Raw genomic sequence first — 21,673 nt, 5'->3', positions numbered from 1 at the left:
ATATCAAATTTCAGGAGAGAGACAGTTGTGTGAGTAAAACAGACACTTTCTTCCAGAACTGTAATAGTGGCTGCAAGCGCTCGTTCCATTACAACATGATTTAGCTCTCACTTTCTTTTCAAACTGAAATGGTGGTGCAGCAGACAGAGCACTGGCCCTGAAGTCAGGAGGACCTGAGTTCAAATCCAACCTCAGACCAAATACTTGACACGTACTAGCTGTGTGACCCTGGGCAAGTCACTTAACCCCAGTTGCCTAAAAAAAAAGAAAAAACAAAGAAACCTGAAATCGAACAGTTACTTATGACTCCAGTCACTTGTTGCTACTCCACTCACCTCAGCTTACTGCCTATACAGCCTGAGCCCTGGGAGCAGGCTAATTAACACTTGCTTCCCTCTCCCATTTATAGTACCCTGAAATCTCTTCATCTCTCTCTATACCTAGCACTTTAAGTAGGAGTGGATTTCTGTACTCTCTCAGTGAAGCAGGAAAAAAAAAAGCCAGGCAATAGAAGCTGGGGAGGGCCCCAAAAGTAAGCTGGTAAATGTTTGACAACTGTCTCTCCAGAAAAAAGAAATGTACCCACGATACACTTTTAAATCTGCATTATTTACATTTTCTCCATCACTCTCTAAGTCTAGGCAATCAATAAAAAAATGAATCGAGCCCAGATTTGTGGCATTTGCTGATTTCCAAGGGGCAAACACACTGAGAACTGAACAACTAGGTTTCCTGGTAAGTGGCTCTAGCACACACCTGGGTGGGCCTCAAGTCGAGTGGGACAATTAGAGCTGGAAATGTCCTTAAAGATCATCTAATTCAACCCTCTCATTTCACAGAAGAAGAAATAGAAGCCAGAGAGGGTTGGGACATGAGCACAGATCACCCGATGAGTTCTGCAAAACACAACATCAGGCTAAAGATGCCCATGGAGGCAGGGTGGATTAGGGTATACATCATGGGACTCGGAGTCATGAGTGTCTGGGTTCAAATCCCAGCTCTGTAACTCTGGTTATGTGACCCTGTAATGCCTCAGTGGCCTAAGACTGTATGGTAATGACTGCTTTAGTAGAGGGAGCTCCTTCAATGGGATTTCTTTATAACTATTAAATCACAGGTTTGGAGTAAACAAACATAGCTTTAGAACTTGAAGGGGCCTCAGAAACTAAGTCATTCATGTGTCATCTAATAGATTAAGTAGCTAGGCTGAGGAATGGAGACAGTGCTAGCTAGACCTGGAGTCTGAAAGACCTAAGTTTAAATCATGTCTCAGACACAAACAAGTCACATTTTGGCCTCAGTTTATTCATCTTTGAAATGAGAAAAGCACCTATCTCATAGGGTCACTGGGAGGATCAAATGAGAAAATACATGTAAAATGCTTTGCAAACCTTAAAGCAATAGATAAATGCTATAATTATTGTTATTAAAAAATAGGTCCAAGGTTACTAAAGATTTTCCCAAGTTTATACCAATTGTAAGTGAAAGAGCTGGGCTACTCTCACTCCAAACCTAGTGATTTTCTTCAGTGTCATGGTATCTTCTAAACATTTACAAATGGATGAGTTCCAAGCAGAAAGGCTTTTTTGAGATTCTGCCCAATGTAGTCCTTTGGTCTTTTTTAGGAGGACATTCCCCCCCAGAGTTTTACCAGATAATTCAAGAAGGATGAAGGATTTCTTAAAATGCAACACAAAATATAGGCACAGAAAAGCAAAGTATGTAACAAAATAGCAGCTTCAAGAACAGCTGGTTCTTGTTTGCAGCAGACTACTGGATTGTATATAAATTGAATTTTTGTAAATGGAATTATATTTGAAATGTACTAGAGAAATGTGCCATTTGAAAAAAAGAAGCCTGTGGAGCAGTCTTGTCATAAAATAGATACTCTCTTTGCAATACCACTAATTGTCCTTAAATTTATCCATGTTCTAAATTCAAGTTTATGTATAATATGTTTGCTTAAAGCAGGATGTGCCTGTAAAAACATGATGATACTATCAAAATTCTGTTATCTGTGCAGGAAGAGAAGAGTTGTGTTTTATTCTGCAGTATTTTTATTGTGTACAACATTGTGACATTTTTCTAGGCAATAGCTTTACCTTCCTTGTGACATTTCCTTTGCTTAATTATGAACATTAGTTTGGTATAGCAGAAAGACCACTGGACTGGAACTCAGGGGAGTAAGACTCTGCTAACTTGTCACAGTTGGAAGACAGATGACTTAGTGGAGAGGGCGCTAGGCCTGGAGTTAGGAAGACGTGGGTTTAAATAAAGCTTCAGACACTTACTAGCTGTGTGACCCATGGCAAGTGGCTTCACCTGCCTGCCTCACTTTCCTCAACTGTAAAATGGAGGTAAGAGTAGCTTCTACCTCCTACAGATGTTATGAAGATCAGATGGGATGATATCAGTAAAACATTTAGCACAGTGCCTAGCATATAGTAGGAGCGCTGAATAACTGCTTATTTCTTTCCTTTCTTCCTTGGGCATGTCAGCTGACTTTTCAGTCCCAGTCCCTCAAATATAAAATGGGAGAATCTTAATCAACAGTCTCTAACATCCCTTTAAAATATGAGGAAGAGTAGAACGATGGAGTAAACTAATTTGGAATTTGTTATGGATAAGATACGTCACCAGAAAAAAAGCTGACTATGCTATATTCAATTAAAAAAAGTAATTTAGAGAAACTCAGATTTTTGTGTTAGTAATTTAGCTGAGGTGATAAAATTAATCAATTATTTAAAAATTAGATTTTATTTGCTGCAGGGTTCCAATAAATGTAAAAGGAGATCTAGCATTTACTCTGGGTAAGGGAATCCTAGGCAAATAGGTTAGGTTGTCTTATGAGGCACTGATAAGTCTGATGGTGTATTAGGCTCTTAATTCTACACTCCAGAGGTGAATCACAAAGCAGGCTGCCTCCTCTGTTCTCTATCTCCTGTGATACCCAATACCTTCCTTCTGCCTGCAGGTAGGAAAGGTGCCCCCTTCCCCCAAGGTGTTCTATCTTGGGATAATTAGTTTAATCCATTATCCTTTACCAGGAACATAGCTGCATTTTAACAAGGGCCATCTGGATAAAGACCATAAATAAAAATACCCTGCCAGCTCAAGGAAGGGGGTTGGGGTGAGGAGTGGAGATGGCCTTTCCCTGCCTCTTAAGTCACACATCTAGATAGTTACCTACAAAGAGAGGTGGCCATTGTCATTGAGAGATCTCACACCTAAAAGACAATGGACAGGCCCACGCTAGTCAAGAGTTCGCAGACACATCACAAACTAAAAATTTAGCAATCTAAATCTCCATCTATCTATATCTATCTATTCCTCTAACAGACATTACATATTCTATATGTATATTTATACTACATATTACATATGTATATACACACACTAGAAAAGAATGGAGATTTTTTTCTTTCTCTCTCTCCACACACATACCCACAAACACTCCCTTCTGACCACAGAAGATCACACTGTCTCATCATCCCTTCTCACCCTGGAAGATCACTCTACCCCTATGGTCTCTTCCTCTGATTAGTGAGTTATTTCCTGAACCTCCATTTTAAGGAAAGTTCGCTGGCTGGCCATGGTCACTCCCTTATTTCTCTTTGGGAATTCCATTCCTCATTCTCTGGGCTTCCACAACCCACCTCCCCTCCCCACCTCCTTCCCCCTTGCTCTTCATTTTTTCCTTTATGTTAAGTCTTCCCCATTAGAATGTAAGGTCCTTGAGGGCAAGACTATCTTTTTTTTGCTTGTATTTGTATTCACATGAATTAGCAGAGTGCCTGGCATACAGTAAGCACTTAATAAGAGCTTGCTGACTAGAAAAAAAGGATAGGCTAGTCGCAGAAAGGGTGAACAGTCTACAAACTTCTTTGGGATCCAGCTAATATCAAGGGAGCTAGAAGTAAGCCTCTGACATGTTGGAGGAAGCCCTTTTGGATGACTTAACGAGGAAGACAGAAATAGGAGCGAGTCCCTCAGAGTACAAATGGGTTGTAATCCATCACTTTTAGGCATAGCCAATCAATCAACAAGCATTTATTAATTGCATATTATGTGCCAAGGACTGCTTACATTCTACTGACCTACATGGATGAGATTCATGTGGTATATGCGGAAAGAACCCTTTCCCCTACATCCCAACTGGTGGCTATATATTCCTTTATCTTCTATACTCTCTACTGGTCACACAATTCCTATGAATTCCTTACAACTAGCAGCTGCTTTGGGGACATGGCCACATCCTAAGGAAAGCCTTTTATGTTCAAAACCTTAGTGTTACCTTTGATTCTTCCTTCTTCCTTTCATCTCACAGCCAAGTAATTACGAAGACCCACTGATTCTGTTTCTAAACTATTTCTCATATCCAACCTCTCTTCTTTATACCCAATGCTATCACCCTACAACAGGCCCTCATCATTACCTTTCACTCCAAGCATGATAACAGTCTTCTAACAGATACTGCCACCTCCACTCTTTCCACTACCCCATCCATTTTTCTTTCCATGGCCAGACTAATCTTCATGCATAGAGATCTAGTTTCATCATTCTTCTGTCCAAAAATCTTCAGTGGCTCCATACGGTCAACAAATAAAGGTCTAAGTCTTGTCTGGTATTCTGGGCTCTCCACAATCAGGCACCATCTTACCCTTATACTCTTGTCTCATACCACTCACCACGCACTGGGCTCCAGCCTAATTAGACAACCTTGTGTTTTTGTACAATGTTCTCTATACCTGGATGGCCTTTCTTTCCCCATTACCTGATGAATTTCTGTTTGCCAAGTAAAGCCTATCTTAACTGCAACCTCCTCTAAGAAGTCTTCACTGATTCCCTCCCCACCCCTAACTGCTACCACCCTCCCTCCAACATCTTGCTTTGGCCTTTTCATACATTACATTATTTTCTGCTTCTCTACTTTCTACTTATTATGACCACTGTATATTGTAGGTGTGTGTGTGTGTGTGTGTGTGTGTGTGTGTATAAAAGCTCAATCCTCTAATTATATTCCTGCTCATATGTTATATGAGGGCAGGAATTGTGTTCTATATAAACATTGTTATTTATCCACTTAGTACCTAGAACAATACACCAGGCACTTAAATGTTTCATGAATCTCAGTGACATTACCAGACTTGGAATTTTACCTTCTTCATTCCGAAACAAATTTCAACTGAACTGCCTACATTCAGGTAGAATTTTTTATTCTAGCAGTGTCGATCATAATTAAATCTCCGGCATATAGGACTATTACTTTCCATTATTTATTAGCTAGTGTCAGTCAGCTTGTTGTAATGTTCAATTCTGAACACTGTGAAGATTTTCCCAGAAAGTCCAGCGAGACTTCTTTCCTGGACCACTTTGGCAAGACTTCATTGCCAGGTTCCAGGATCAATGATTCTGATTACCAATTATTTGTATGCATATGTACACGGCCATATATAGAAACTAAATTTATTATATTTTGATATATATCAGAAGCAGGATGGTGTAGTAGATAGAGAGTTAGGTTCAAAACTTGCTTCTGACACACAACGGTCCTGGGTAGGTCACTAAATTTTTAGCACTCCGGGGGGTTCTTTAAGATTGTCTCAAAGAAAAGTGTCAATCTACGTTGGAAGTTCCTTATTGGGAGTGCCCTATTATCAGTGGAATCCCAGGTTCTATCCAAAGATGGCAAGGTATGTGTGCAGCGTATATATGTAAACACAATCCTTCAGCTCTGTCACTGACTATTTCTAAAACCTAAGGACACCGGGGCCTTGCCATCCACCTCACCACTAGGCCCACAGGACTTCCAGACCTTTCCATTTGCCTTGAAGCTAAGTTCTTTTTTATATGTTATCCCCTCCAATTAGAGAACAAGTTCTCACTCATCTTTTCTATGAGTATCCCCAGTGTTTAGCACAAGGCTTGACTTAATAATTATTATTATCATTATTATTTAATAATAAGAATAATTATTTAATAATAATAATAATAATGATAATAACTTGACTTAGTAACTGCTTAATAATTGCTTTTCCATTTATTCACATACACAGGCACATACACAAATATTTATATACACACACCTACACACCTTTGAGTATCTCCTATTTCTTAGCAAGGTAAAGCAAGGAAGGCTCCCAGTATATTGGGTGGACTTTTTGTGATGAACTTATAGGTAGGGATGGACAAAAATAATATTAGATGGGCAGGTGTGGATGGACTGAGATCTGTATTGTCAAAGGGGATACCCATGTTGATGAGGTCACAGATCCATTTGAGTTTTTGAGCATATTTATACTGTCTATGTATATAATAACAATTAACATTTACAAAGTGCTTACTACATGTCAGGCACTGTGCTTTACAAATATCTCATTTGATTTGCACAATAACCTTGGGAGGCAGGTGCTATGATAATCCCCATTTTACAGAAGAGGAAACTGAGGCAAACAGGTGAAATGACTTACCTAGGGTCACGTAGCTTAGTAAGTGTCTGAGCTCAGGTCTTCCTGACAGGCCCAGCACTCTATCTACTGTGCCACTTAGCTGCCCTTTATATTTATATTATATATACATATCTTATGATATATGGACATACAGACATACACATACAAATACAGCATTCTACACATACAGGAAAGGTTATCCATGTCTTATGAAAGGGAGCTTGGGCTTCTGTTTGGCTGAGGCCTGTCCTAAGGAACCACACTAATTATCACTGCTTTCAAGTCTCATTCTGACAAGAGGTCCAGTGGTTTTAGAGCTCATGTTGGCTCAGAAGTAGGAAGCTGGGGGACCACTAACTCATGCTCCATGTCCCTTAGGAAATTTATGACAACAAATCTCAGCAGTGGCTCTAAAGCATCATTAATAACTAAAATATTGATGTATATCCAGGTAAACAACTTCCAAAGTTACTACAGTATCTGGAATACAACATATAATCCCTTACACAGGAGGAAATTTGGATCTTACCAACATGGATCACTTACAATGCCTCTCCCTGACATAGAGGCAACATAATTTGTTGACTTCAATTAGTGAGTATTCCTCCTCCCAAATGTCACAAATATGAAATGCTATATAAATAAATTCAATTTCTAACATTTTATTTAAGCTGTTTAGTCATAATTCAAAGAGAATTTAATACTCAAAAACCATTTTTATGCATTATAAATATTATCCAAGTCTCAGTTTAGCAATAGGAAAAGTCAGTGACCCTTAAAATGAGTCCTATGGATCTTAGAACCTCAGTGGTTCAGGAAAGACCCTAAAGGCCAATTGGCTTAAGTCCTAGACCATATCACCTTGGACACCTTGGTCTGGTGAATCTCTCAAAATCACATTCATTATTTAATTCTAGGCCACAGTAAAGGCATCATGGTGTAGCAGAAGAACAATCAGATTTTGGTCCTGATTCAGGTATTTAACAGTCATGTTACTTTGGACAAATCATGTTCCTTCTTTGGGCTTCAACTGCCTCAAGGGAGACATAAGATCTTATTGCCAATCTCTCTTCCACTTCTAATGTTCTATTATGCTTTGTTAATAAAAACTTGTCCATAAGAATAGACGACCTACAAGCAAGCATGGCTGCATCGACATGGCATTCTGTTTTGTCTACACTGGATTTCAAAGAAAAATAGAGGTCCTTAAAAGTATCCTTGGAAGCATCAGACTTTCAGAAGTCTCTAGAGCTTTAGATGGTGCTACTTTTATCAACTTTGTTAAGCAACCTAAATATGTGAATTTTCAGCCTGTCTTGTAAAGCCTGAATTTTTAATTACATCCTGCAAAGCCAGGATAGTCTTTTCATCCAGAAGCAAGTCAATCAATGAGCCTATAAGCATTTATTAAGTGTTTGCTTATTAATGTCACATATCAGGCATCGTGCTAAGTCATGGCGATTCAAAGATGAAACTGAAATAACACCTACCCTCAAGCTTGCATTCCCCTGGGGGAGATTACAGGCATACATACAACTATATATACGATGTACAAAAATGAATACAAGATGGTTATGGGAGGTTATGGGAGGCACCAGTGTCAGGGTGATCAGGAAAGCCTTCATCTAGAGTTCACACTTGAACTGAGTCTGGAAGGAAGCTAGAGATTCTAGGAGCCAGAGATGAAGAAAAAGGGCATTCTAGGCATGCAGGACAATGCAAAGATAAGGAGGTGGGGAAGATGAGGTACTATGTGTGAGGAATGGCAAATATACCAACATGGCTAGATGCCAGAGAACATGCAAGGAAGAAATGTGCAAGAAGAATAGAAAGGGAGGAAAGGGCCAGATTATAAAGAGATTTAAATGTTAGACAGAGTAGTTTATGTTTCATCAGGAGCCCCTATAGTTCGTTGAGCACAAGGGTGGTACGGTCAGGCCCATGATTCAGGAAACTCCTTTGGTGGCTGTGTGGCGGATACATGGAATAGGGAGAGGCTTGAGGCAGGGAGAGCTAAGAGGAGGCTATTACAATAATCTTGGTGAGAGGAGATGAAGGTGGCCTGAACTAGGGTGGTAGCTTTATGAGTGGAAAAGGGGAAACATATGTGATAGATGCGGTAGATATAGAAACCACAAAATTTGGCAACTGAATGGATACATGAGATGAGTGAGAGTGAAGAGTTGAGGATACAGAGAGTTTATGAACATAAGTGATTGAAAGGATGGTACTCTTGGTAGGAAAAAAGATGGGTCTGGGAAGAAAGAGCTGAGTTTGAGATGACTCAGAACAACCGGCTTAAAACATCTATTTGACACTTGGTACTATGAGAAGTTAGCGCAGTATAGAGTGCTGGGCCTGAAGTAAGGAAGACTCATCTTCCTGAGTTCAAATCCAGCCTCAGATACTTACTAGCTCTGTAATTCTGCGCAAGTCACTTAACCCTGTTTGCCTCAGTTTCCTCATCTGCAAAATGAGCTAGAGAAGGAAATGGCAAACCACTCCAGTATCTTTGCCAAGAAAACTCCAAATGGGGTCAGGAAAAGTCAAACATGACTGAAACGACTAAACAACAATTCTGAAGCTGGAGCTCAGGAGACAACAGATTTGGACATATATATCCAGGAGACATCTGCATAGAGATGGTAACTAAACCCTTGTGAGCTAATACCACCAAATAAGGAAATATAGAGAGAAAAAGAGAAGAAGGCCTAGAATACAGTCTTAGAGTACACTCACAGTTAGTGGGTAGGATGTGAAGGATGAACTAGCAAAGAAACCTAAGAAGGACCAGTGAGAGAAGAAGGAAGAGAACAACATCAGGGAAACCCAGATAGAGACGAGGGGGGAGGGTGATAAAGGGTGCAAGTGCTGCAGAGAGATCAAGGCAGATGCAGGCAGAGAAGGTGCCCTCAGGGTGATTTACAGATCACTGGTGACTTTGGAGAAGGCAGTGTCAGCTGAGTAATAAAGTAGGAAGCCAGATTAGAGAGGGTTAAAAAGATAAATCAGGAGAAGTGGATCCACAAGGTATATATTGCTGGGAAAGATAGGAACATAATACAAACAGTTAGCAGGGACGGTGGGATCTAGTAAGAGTTTTTGAAGGATAGGGGAGACTTGGGCATTTTGGAGGTAGATATTGGGGAAGGAGTCAGTGGAGAGGAAGATACCGATGACTGGAAAGAGAGGAGGATAATGGTGGGGACAATCTTCTAGAGAAAGTGGGAGAAGATGGGATCAAAGATCATGTAGAGGGAGTTGACTTTGGGTAAGAAGGAAGGCCATCACTACATTAGAGACTAGAAGAGAGGATGAAATGGTAGAGAAAGTTAAATAAGGACAGGACTGGTTAAGAGTGATTTAAATTTTTCTTTGACCCTGTCTTTCCATTTCTGGAATAAGGAGGAAGAAATTTGACCTAATAAATAGAGAAACAGATGGAAAAAACTGAATTCCTTTCCATTTCCATTACAATCACTAAATCTATCAATCTTTTCTTTTTTTTCAGTGCCCCTACCTAGAACCTACAGATAAGGTTCATTCATCATTCAACTTAGAAGTATCTTGAGGATTACTGGCATGAGTTAGGTTTTATCAGGCAAATAAGCTATCCTCTGGGCATGAATAATAGTAAATGGTAGTAATAATAATCATAATCATAATCATAACAATAACTTCCACTTATGTAGTAGAGTTTATAAAGTGCTTTGTAATACATCGTCTGATACAAGTCTGATAACTTTTTACAGGTGAGGAAACTGAGGCTTAAAGTGGCTTTCTTCAAGTCAAATACCTATGAAGAATCAGAATCAGAACCCAGGTCATTCTGACTCTATGTACAAAATGCTACCTACTATGCCTTTGTGACCTCTCAAAACATTTTCAGAAGACACTCCTAAGGCTAGGCTGATACCATTTGGCATAATGGAGCAATAATTCATTTGACTGCTCTGGGAAAAAAAATTAACCATCTGGTTTATTTTGGGAAAAATATAAACCATCACCACCAAAAAAACTTAACAGACTTCTGAAAGTATAGGATCTGGTCTACTTTCTACAAAGATGCCTGACTGTCAGGAAGATCCGAGTTCAAATTTGGTCTAAGACTATCATCCTGGGAAAATCACTTAACTTGACTGCCTCAGTTTCCACAACTATAACTGGGAATAATAATAGTACTTCCCATTCAGGGCTGCTGTGAGGATCAAATGAAATAATATTTATAAAGTATTTTATGCCATATAGATGCTGTTCTTGTTATTATTATTATTATTTTCAGGCAAAATATATTACCACCATTGACGCTGCCTAGGCTTACATCTACTAGGTCAGACCTATTAGGAGCATGGCTTGAGTTCTCTTTTTATTCTAGCCAGAGGTTGCTGGAATGTAGATTGCATTATGTATCATCCACTATTGAAATAAAACTATTTTTATGGGCTGGCTAGTATGTCATAATACACAAAATAGTTATCATGATGCCAAGTTGGCAACAAACAAAATTCCCATCAACAAGTTATCCTTCTTGTTCCTGAATATCATGACAAGTGAGCTGTCATGCTCCAAGCGTAGGAGGACCTGAAATAATCTGTGTTCTATGCAGAGCACATTTTAGTTCCAAAGCAAATCAAAGATCATCATTGGGCACCACCGAGGCTGTGCAACCCTTAGTGCTCCTATTTTTGTCTTTGGCATTTGGGGAGGCAGGCATCATGCTGTAATTCTGTAGAATGTAAGTTCCTTGAGGATAGGAAGTATTCCTCTTACACTTTGTATCCCCAGTTCCTAGCATACTGCCTTGTACATAATGGATGTTTAATAAATGTTCATGGAATGGAATTAATGGAAAAGAGCACCAGGCTGGGAGTGGGGAGGGCAGTCAGAAGATTTAGATGCTAGTCTAGGATCCACCACTAAAAACATTTATACAATGCCTACTATGTGCCAGGCATTGTGCTAAATTCAGGAGATACAAAAAGATGCAAAAGTCCCTGTCCTCAAAAAGCTTACCATCTAATGGGGGAGACACCATACAAACAAATATATACAAAGCAAGCTATATACATACAGGATAAATAGGAAATAATTGAGAGGGAAAACACTGGAATTAAAGAGGAGTTAGGGAAGGCTTCCTGTAGAAGGTGGGATTTTAGTTGGGACTTAAAGGAATCCATGGAAGTCAGTAGTTGGAATGGAGGAGTGAGAGCGTTCTGGACATGGGGGACAGCCAGGAAGAAGTCCCAGAACAAACAGGAGGCCGGTATCACTGGCATGAAGAGTATGTGTTGGGAAGTAAGATGTAAGAAGACGGAAAAATGGGGGTAAATACCTTCTCTTCCTTCACAGGTAGATCAAATATAATAAGTAATAGTGCTTTGAAATAATAAAAATGTTATGTAGCTGTCAGATATTGTTACATGCATACTGGCAAAATATTAAGCAGGAGAGAATAAAAATTCATGCTTGACTAGTGAGAAATACTTGGATCCTTACTCCTGGGTCACCACAGACAGTACCTTCTCAACCACTGCACCTCCATTCCACGCCCACCCCCTTCTCCTCTATTCCACTGTCATCAACACTTTCTTCTGCATTCTGTTAGCTCCTTCACTGCCTCTCTCCAGGGATATGTACCCCATGGCAAAGGCATCAGCCCCTGGACAACGCTGGGAATTTTTTTTCCATTAAGTCAGCTTTGTCACTGAGCCGCATAGCAACAAACCCAATTGTCTCTTTGATCTGTGGTTCATGCTTCCTGTATCATCATTCCACATGAGGCACTGACCAGACTTACTAAGAAAGCCCAATAACTGGGACCTGAAGAGCCTCCCAGAAATATAACCACCTAATCTACATAAATGCTCCAATGTCTGAGGCAAGTCTACCTTGTATAAGCCTGCCCCTGAAGTACGGCTTTGCTAGCTCAAGTTTTTTTGTTTTTTTAAGCGGAGGAAAAATGGACAACAGAGAAAAGAAGATGGTCCATCACAATCTTTCATGGTCACTGAACATAAACACACATGCTTTCAAGTGAGGCTGAGGGAAGGTAGTTGGAGACACTGGAGAGATGTTTTAGTGAGAGAAACCCCTCATCAGCAGGCTGTTTTCTCTGTGCCTGGCTTTTCCCAATGGATACAGAAGGGCAGGAGTTACTTGGCGACTCTCACACAAAGCCCTTCTGTCCCTGCTTTTAAACTGATGAACAAGGCAGCCAGTAGCCAGGCAATGATCTGTACTGATGGGGCTCCGAGGGAAACTAACCGAACTTGATCACAAAGTATTAGAGACAGGACAAACAGTGAACTTTAGAGAAAGAGAGCAAGGGTAAGAAGAATCAGTGGACTTGGATAAGTACTCCCTATAGCCAGGAACACAAGTCATGTTTCACAACTTTCACTGAGAACCTATTTATCTTTTTTTTTAAAAGAAGCTTTAAAAATTATTTAATATTTTATTTTCCTCCCAATTACATGGAAAAACAATTTTAACATGTTTTTTCAAATTTTGCATTCCAAATTCTCTACCTCCCTCCCTCCCCTCCTTACCCCATTGAGAAGGCAATCAATTTGATAGAGAGAACCTATTTATCTTAAAAAATAATGATCAGTGCCTCCAAATCACATTTCCTCATGTTATCACTCTTCACTAATTCAACTTTCTCTCCTGGGTGTTATAGGGAAAGAAGATGATGTTCTACAGCTGAAATATGTAAGGACTTTTTCAAATGAAGCAAACAGCCTTTAAATTTCTCATCATCCTTTTCCATACTTTCAATTCAATTTAAAAAATGTTTTTTAAATTAAGTAAATTTTTTTAACAGAAATGCCTTTTCTTTTGGTCCTGATATAATGTTACTTCACATTTTATTATTCTGGTGCTACTTAGGAATCTTCAAGAAGAAATTGTGAAACACACTGGGTGCTCAAGGATTTGGGGTTTGGGTACAGTTTCTTCCCCACCTCTCAACAAATGATCATAAAACTTATTTTGGTAGCCTTCTTGCTGCCAAAGAATCTACTTCCCCTTGAGTCGGCAGCAGTTCTGATCGAGTCTACTTGTGATGAAGTAACTTCCAGTTCCCCTCCGTCCCTATTTAATTTTCCTTTGACCCCTCCCTTACCCTGGGAAAGAACCATGGCCTTGAAATGGCTCTTACACTGGGGAGCAAGGAGCTAATTTTTGCAAATGAGCTATTGTGACTATTAGTTTATCTGGTGTAGCTTCAACATAGCTCCTCAAAGTTATGTTTTGTTCATCTAAACCACGCTCTCATAGAGTCATCACAAGAGCTCTGCTTCAGGAAAGGGCTTTTTTACCACTATGGGAAGGACAGTTACCAAGTAATTCTTAAGTTGGGAAACCCGGTCCTGAGACATTTAAAGTCCACTGACTACAATTCTCAGGGTTTCTTTAGCCTGGCTCTTTTGTAAGAAGAGGTTTCCTTCTTAGTTAGGAAAGAATGGAAAATAAAGAGAGTAGGAGGATTAAGTTGGCAGGTCAGCAACACAGCCACTGTCACTACCTCAAAGTAACCAGGAGAATTTCCACGTGCTACTCTACACCTGAAGTTACAGGTTTAAGGACTTCTACCACCCCTCTCCAACTCCACACCCTGAAACCTAAACTAAACAATTCAGTCACAAGTGAAAATTGCCTCTTTATAAAAATCCCTGCCAAGGTGGAAGCAATCTTTACCTTACAAGCTGTTAACATGTCAGACACTGCTTTTCGGCTCAGATTTGCAGTAGCAATCACATCCTCCTGTCTGCACGAGTTCCCGGCGGCCACAGCTTTGGCTGTTGCCATAGTGATGCCTTTCGTCATCCTTATCGATTCTTCAGGTGATGATGTCTTTTCTGGTACCTCCTTTGACTGAAACACCTGGTAAGGTAAGAGGAGAAAGGGGAAAAAAAAAACAACCCACAACTCATTTTTCTCTTTGCCAGGCCACCGCCCAGTGCTTCAAAACAGATGCAGTAATTGGAAGCAAACTTCCAATGGCAGGAAATTAGAAATTTAATTTGAGTACAATAATATCATTCCTGCTTGTCAAGACTCTAGCCCTGATAATCCTCTAACACCTACACTGGGAACAAGCCATGGAAGGCATGCGTAAAATGTTAACCCATTCGGCTGCAGGAGCTGACACCCAACATGTGTCACTTAAACAGTCCTGGGAAGGTCCCCCATCCTTTTCTTTCTCCCAGCAGCTCTCAAGATCTTGCAGTCCCTTTGATTTGTTTGTTGATTGCAAGGGCAAGGCTGACCTGGATGCATCTCAGAGGACTCATGCATCTCTCTTTAAAGGGGTGTGGGGTTGGGGGAAATGAGGCTTTGAGCTCACTCTATTCTTAGCTTCTCTTACAAATATAACTGCATAATTGTGCAGAGGAGCTCAAGTCGAGTGAGCTATGGTGACACTGTGAATTATTTAGCAACACATACATTTTTAGAGATGCTGAAATAAATTAACCATGGTAAATGTATATCCTACTTTAAAGCTGCACCATCAATCATATCAAAGATTGTTTTGGGTTTGTATTCTTATCTCTTTTTTTTCCAAGGTTGATAATGGATGCCTTTCACTTTGTACTGCACATTAGTTACCTAGGAAAAGGATGAGCATCCTGATAGTACTTGACTGATAGCAGATCTGTTGTTTTGTTGATTAGACATGGCTTCATGACCCTCTGGGGTTTTCTTGGCAAAGATACTAGAGTGGTTTGCCATTTCCTTCTCCAGTTCATTTTACAGATGAGGAAACTGAGGCAAACAGGGTTAAGTAACTTGCCCAGGGTCACACAGCTAGCAAGCATCTGAGGCCAGATATGAACTCCGGTCCTTCTGACTCCAAGGCTGGCACTTTATCCAGCGAGCCACTTGGCTGCCCTAATCCCAGATTAGTTTGAGCTTATCTCGGGATTTTAAGGAAGAAGTTTTCTAGAGGGCTTCCCCAGCACGTCTAACTCAAGAAGCATCATTCCAGCTATGGAGGAGTAAAAGAAGGATGGGCCCAGGAAAATCCATAGGACTGTAGTACGGGTGTAGGTGTATTCTGGAGACAACCTCTATGTGAACAGAGCCCTCCCTTTTCAGAGTTTTTGGGAAACTGTGGGCAATCACAAAGGCTCCAAAGCCCCTATGTGATTCTGAGCAGTAGTTCCTGAGCATTGTCTGGCTGCAGTAAATGCTGTATTTTCACTTTATCTTTTCAAGTACAAACTAAATACTAAACCAAGGAAGGTCTCAACAATTAACATAAAAGACTAGGTCAATAGGGTGGAAGTTGGTGCCTCCCAGGCAAATACTAATGGGATTTCTCCTTTCTAATACTAGGTGTGAGTTGATTCTATCACAGGTGAATGACCAAGTCATAGAAGAGAGAGAGGAGGGTCACATGACTACAGCTGAATTCATGTCCAAATTTCCCTTTTTAAAGAAGGTCCAATAGATTGTTGGTCCATTTTCAGCCAATTCCTCCTTAGTACAATTAGGACATGATAATGAAGGACAGGGCACGATGAGGAAAGAAAAGAGGAGGAGGAGTAGGTACATTTATCAAGACAGCAATGCACCAAAACCCTCTTCTCTGTAGTGCAAGAGAGTTAGAGAGAAAACATACGAGTGTGTTTCATGCCTGAAACGCACAGGGGCAATGAAGTCAGGTACGCTGTATGACAGCACCATCTACAAAGAGAAGGAAATGAATGTTAAGGGTAAAGTTTCTAGGGGACAGTTATTTGGTTTTTTACCGTCAGCTCTTGTTTTATGTACTCAATGGTGGCTTCCAGAGCCCTGGTGCCTCTGGTAGCTTCATCCTCCACGGCTTTCACTGTCTTCAGAAGAGATGTGACATTTGTTACCATCACCTAGAAAGGGATTAAGAAAAAGAGAGAAGAAATAGTATGTGGGTTGAGGACTTTTCCCTAGGAGAGTGATAGTAAGTCATAGGTTTGATGATATCACAAATATCTAAAATACCGCTGCACTAGCAAAAAAACAAAAAAACCCCCAAAAAACCCAAAACCTTCCACTAAGGTTCTACTTTGATTTGTCAACATAATCTTCAGACTGGGACAAGGATCAATCAATAAGCATTTAATCAATCAATGAGCATTTTTTTTACCTGCCTACTCTAGGTCAAGTACTGTGTACACATTAGGTACACAAAGACAAAAAAAGGAAGTGAACCAGTCCCTGCCCTCAAGGAACTTACTTTTCTTTTCTTTTTTCTTTTTTTTTTTTGAGGCACTCAGTTAAGTGACTTGCCCAGAGTCATACAGCTAGTAAGTGCCTTAGGCCAGATTTGAACTCAGTTCTTCCTGACTGCAGGTCAGGTGCTCTATCTATTATGTCACCTAGATGCCCCAAGGAGCTTACAGGTTAATGAGAGAGATAATATGAATATATATAAAGAAGATATATAAGGTATGGTGGAGAGAGTGGAGGAGGTCTGTATGAAGTGGCACTGATGGAGATGGGATCTGAACCCTTAAAAGGAAAAGACCATGTTTCTGGGATCTGGATCCCAAAAAGGAAAAGCCCTGGACTTTCCCACCTAGCCAAATCTCTGGTGTTCATTTGAGGCTATAATTCTATCAACTGGCCTTTCATTATCTCTTCTCTGTTACTCTTAACCTAGCCTGGCCCTCATTGTGTTACCTCTCTATGCTCCCAAACCCCCCCCCACTTCCCACCCTTAATCCTATCTAGGCTCCATTCTCCCCTGGTCCTGGTCATTCTGTTACCTCAAAGCCACCCCAGCCTACTGGCCACTCCCATCCAGATCCTCCTCAGATGCCCCCTTCAGTCACCCCAGACTACCTGGCCACTCCTAGATCCCTCCCACAGTCTTTCTGTATAGAAGGTTCATCTGGCCTCCATTAAGGTGCTCAGATTCTTAAGATCTGGCCCGTTTGCATTAGCGATACCCAAGAGTCTAGCCAATATGGCAAATTCTTTAAATCCCATCTATCCCCAATCGATGTTCTAATAAATTTTGTCTTTGGCTGAATACATTCAGGCAGAACCCTCGTGTTGTGATTTTAGGGCCCCAGCACTCCTAAACCTCTAAATCTCAATTGCACTTGGGCTGAATCTTGAAAGAAACCCAGGATTACAAGATACGGAGGAATGAGAAACAGTACAAAGATACAGAGATGGGAGATGGGGCATCATGTGTGAGGTACAGCAGCTAGTAAGCCTATATAGCTAGGTGGTATATGGAATATATGGTGGAGAATAAATGTGAGAAGGCTAGAAAGAGAGGAAGGGGCCAGGTGGTCAAGAGATTTAAATGGGAGACAAGTGTTTGTATTTGATCCTACAGGTACCTGGGAACAACTAGAGTTTATTGAGTGTGTATGTTGAGGAGGGAGGGAAAGCTATGGCCAGATTTAGGACAATTTTTTTGTTTTAGGACAATTATTTTGGTGACTGTGTGGAGAATGGAATCCAGTGGGGAGGCTGAGGCAGAGAGTTCATTCAAATGGCAATAAGCCAAGTGAGAGGTGAGTAGAGACTGAATGACGGTGGTATTTGGGTGAATGGAAAGGAAAACGGAGAGATCTGTCAGCTTATCTGATATACAGAGTGAGTGAGTGAGGAACTGAGGAAGATGCTGAGTAAATGGAAGGATGGTGGCACTCTCAGCTGTAACAAGGAAGGTGAGATGAGGGGTGGGTTTGGGGAGGGAAGATGACGGATTCTACTCTGGACATGTTGAGCTTGAAATGCCTTTGGAACATCTAGTCTGAAGATCTTAAAAGGTAGTTGGTGATGCAGGTCTGGAGCAAAGGAGAAAAACTAGGGCTGGATATGCAGACTTAGGAGTCACCTGAATAGAGATGACAGGTGAACCCTTGGAGAGGCGATGTGGGGTGTGAGAATCCAGGTGATAAGGTCACTAAATAGGACAAGGCCCAGAGAAAAAGAAAAGGTCCAGAGCAAAACAAAAAACAACAGGCAAAACAAAAACAACAACAAAAACCACCCCAAACTCACCGCTTTTACATTAAAAAAAAAGTGGACATATGTATCTTATTCACTCATGTATTCCTCATCTTTCCATTCTACTATGAGAAATGTGAATTTTCTTTTCTCCTTTTGTTTAATTCAGTCAATCAACAAGTGTTAATTACATACTTATTATGTGTCAGGCACTAAGCTGGATGCTGGGGATAGAAATATAAGAGGCAATACCTTCCTTCAAGGAGACTGCATTCTAGTAAGGTGATACAACAAGTTCAAAGATAAATAAATAGGATATATGCAAAGTACTTATATTGTAAAATGAAAAGAGGAAGAAAAATATCTGGGAAGGCCAGGAAAGGCTTCTGTAGGAGACTTGTACCTGGCCTGAGCCTTGAAGGGAGGTAGGGGGTTCTAAAAGGTGGAGATGAGGGGGGAGAGCATGGAAGATGAATAAGTCACAAAGGCCAAACAAAGATGGAATGTCATGATTTCAGGATAGAAGTAGGAGTCAGGTAAAGCCTTACATGATAACTCTGACAAATTTCAGTGAAAGATGGATTACATACAAATAGGCATATCACTTTAGCTTAATAAAGGCATACAACCCATGCATAAAAGTCAGCTAACCTGGAAGTCAATACCACTTTTACCCCTGGCATCATTCAAAGAAACTAAGTGGCTGTCAAGCTTTCCAGGACAATGGATCACCAAACATGCTTCCTTTCTGATTTTCTTCCATCACAGTCTTCAGTTTTGATCTTTCCAAATATGTGTATGCCTGAGTCATAAATGTTGATGAATCTCTAACACAGTCCTAGTGATCAGGTAAGAGGATTTAACTGGGTGATGAAAAAAAAAAAACACTTTTTTTTTTTGCATATGGTAAAAGGGATTTGAGTTGAAGATGAAGTGAGAGCAACGTGTTGGTTTTTTTGGGCTCTTATCAAGTTTTCATATAGCAAGTTGACAAAAAAAGGAAAATGGCTAATGTTGGACAGGCTGTAAGAAATAGGCACGTTAATGCGATGTTGAAGGAGTCACGAATTTGTACTGCCATCCTGGAAAGTAATTTAAAACTATGCCCCCAAAATTAGTAAACTGTGCATAGCCTCTGACCTAGCAATATCACCATTAGGTTTCAAAGAAGTCAAAGGAAAAGGTCATATATGTATGGCTCTTTTGTAGTGGCAAACAATTTAAAACTAAGGATTTACTAATTAATTAGGGAACGGTAAACAGATTATGGGATGTGAATGTAATGGAATACTATTGTGCTACAAGAAATGGCAAAGGGGACAACTTGTGGGTCTTAATCGGACCCTAGTAGAAGGACTTAAGAAGACTTGTACAAACTGTTGTAGAGTGAAGTGAGAAGAAGTAGGGGAGTAATTTATACCATAACAACAATACTGTAAAAAGGATAACTTTGAAAGACTTAAGAACTCTTAATGATCAAACATTACTCCAGAACCAGTGATCAACCATGACTCCAGAGGTCCAATAATAAAGAATGTTTTCCACCTGCTAACAGAGAAGTAATGGTCTAAATATGCAGAATGAGACATTTTTGGACACAGTCAATATGCAAATTAGTTTTGTTTGATTATGTATAAGTCTGTTGCAAGTTTTTTTTTTAATTTGTTGGGGGGGAGGGGGAGTAGAAGAGGTGAGAGGACAGAAAATATATATTTGTTAATTGAAAGCAGTTTCCATGATGAATATTATAACACTATTTTATGCCCTCATTTTCACCTGACATCAAACTGAGGATTCTTGGCCTTAAAATACAAATTCATCGACCTGTCACGCTCACTGCTCACCCTAAAAGGCAGGGGCAGGGACGATGTTACTGACATCTCTTCCCTGGGCCTCTACCTACACAGCAAATGCTACAACAGCAAACCGATGCTCGTGACACAGCTACTGCTGCGTTAAACTTGATACAAGTCAGGTTGTGATGCTGCCAGAGATCACACAACGTGCTGAATAAATCACTTTAACGGGTTATTTTTGTCACTAGAAAGACCGTGTTGCTAAAGATAATTTCAAACTCAGAGAGAACAAAACTGGAAGGTTTTCACCAGGTAATAATAGCATGCTACAAATAAACCAGGCCATGGAGAAAAAAACCGACCCCTAAAACAAACAAATGCCTGAATGAACTGCCATTTGAAAGAGAGGTTAGGGAAAACAGGAAGCCCCTCATCTACCTTGGCTGCACCCTTGAGCTGGTACATGGATGGATCATCGGCCGGCTTGCTGGCAGCTCCTTTAGTAGCACCAATGAGATCAGAAAGGGCCTTGGCCACATCTTTGATGGCATTGATCAGGACCACCTAACAGAAAGAGAAGTAGGAAACCCTCACATCACAACCCCATCTGTCTTCATTCTGTCAAATATGAAGGATAGGCATGAAGGATTGGGCAGAGATAAGGATATCTTTTTATAATAAAAATGGTTTTTTTTGGAGACCTGTGATTTCCATGATCCTAGGAACTTTCAGAATGGAAATTAATCTCTAATTTCTAGCCTTCAGAGGGATGCCCAGGGCACCAAGAGGTAAAAATGCCTTGCCCACCAGCACAAAGGAAGCATGTGTCAGTGGCGGGACTTGAATCCAGGCCTTCCCTACTCTAAGATCAACCTTTCCTTCATTATCCTTTGCTGCTTTTCAAAAAAACAGCACAGCTAAATGTTTTTTAGCCAGTGGCTTTGTTGACCTGGCCCATTTCCTACAACGGGACTGAGATAGATAAATAGTCATTATGACTCAATACCCCTCTTACCTCATGAGACTAAATAATTCGATGCATATACTAGCATGCCCTTTCACAGAATGCATTATGTTAATCTGTCTTATTCCGTGGTAACTGTAACTACTTGATGCGTTTTTACAGCATTTCTTCCCTTCCCTTAACCAGTCTTCCATCTTTCTTTCATAAAAGTAGTGCCAAATTTCTGGGCATGGAGAAAGGATGGAGGTTTGGCTTGTTTCTACTGACCTTGTGCTGCCCTTACTGTCATGGAGCACTGGGTTGTGGGGCACTGGGTGGTGGTACTACTGTGTGGTGAGAGACGTAAGAAGAAGGGGGCAAAAGGGGGTCAAGCAGTTTCCTACTTTTCCTTAACTACTGAGAGCTTCCCAACCAACATAGGGACATTGGAGAGCGCTCGACACTAGTCATTTTCTACAAGAAATCAGGACAATCCCTTCGGGTGTTTTCAAAAGCTTGGGAGTCCACAGAAA

The 21,673-nt window shown here is 40.5% G+C and overlaps 1 protein-coding gene across 1 annotated transcript in view; it reads right to left on the bottom strand.

Annotated features, from left to right (window-relative positions):
- The window catches only part of TLN2 (talin 2), a 575,966-nt gene that overhangs the window by 45,587 nt on the left and 508,706 nt on the right, over window positions 1–21,673 (bottom strand). Inside the window, 3 exon segments of the mRNA XM_078151184.1 lie at window positions 14,148–14,333; window positions 16,205–16,321; window positions 20,636–20,761. Of these exon segments, the coding sequence (XP_078007310.1) occupies window positions 14,148–14,333; window positions 16,205–16,321; window positions 20,636–20,761 (429 nt within the window).

The sequence above is a fragment of the Phascolarctos cinereus genome, unplaced genomic scaffold (genome assembly GCF_003287225.1).
Source record: "Phascolarctos cinereus isolate Bilbo 61053 unplaced genomic scaffold, phaCin_HiC Scaffold_3;HRSCAF=262, whole genome shotgun sequence".
Taxonomy (NCBI): Eukaryota; Metazoa; Chordata; class Mammalia; order Diprotodontia; family Phascolarctidae; genus Phascolarctos; species Phascolarctos cinereus.
This window is presented reverse-complemented; position numbering and strand designations above follow the sequence as displayed.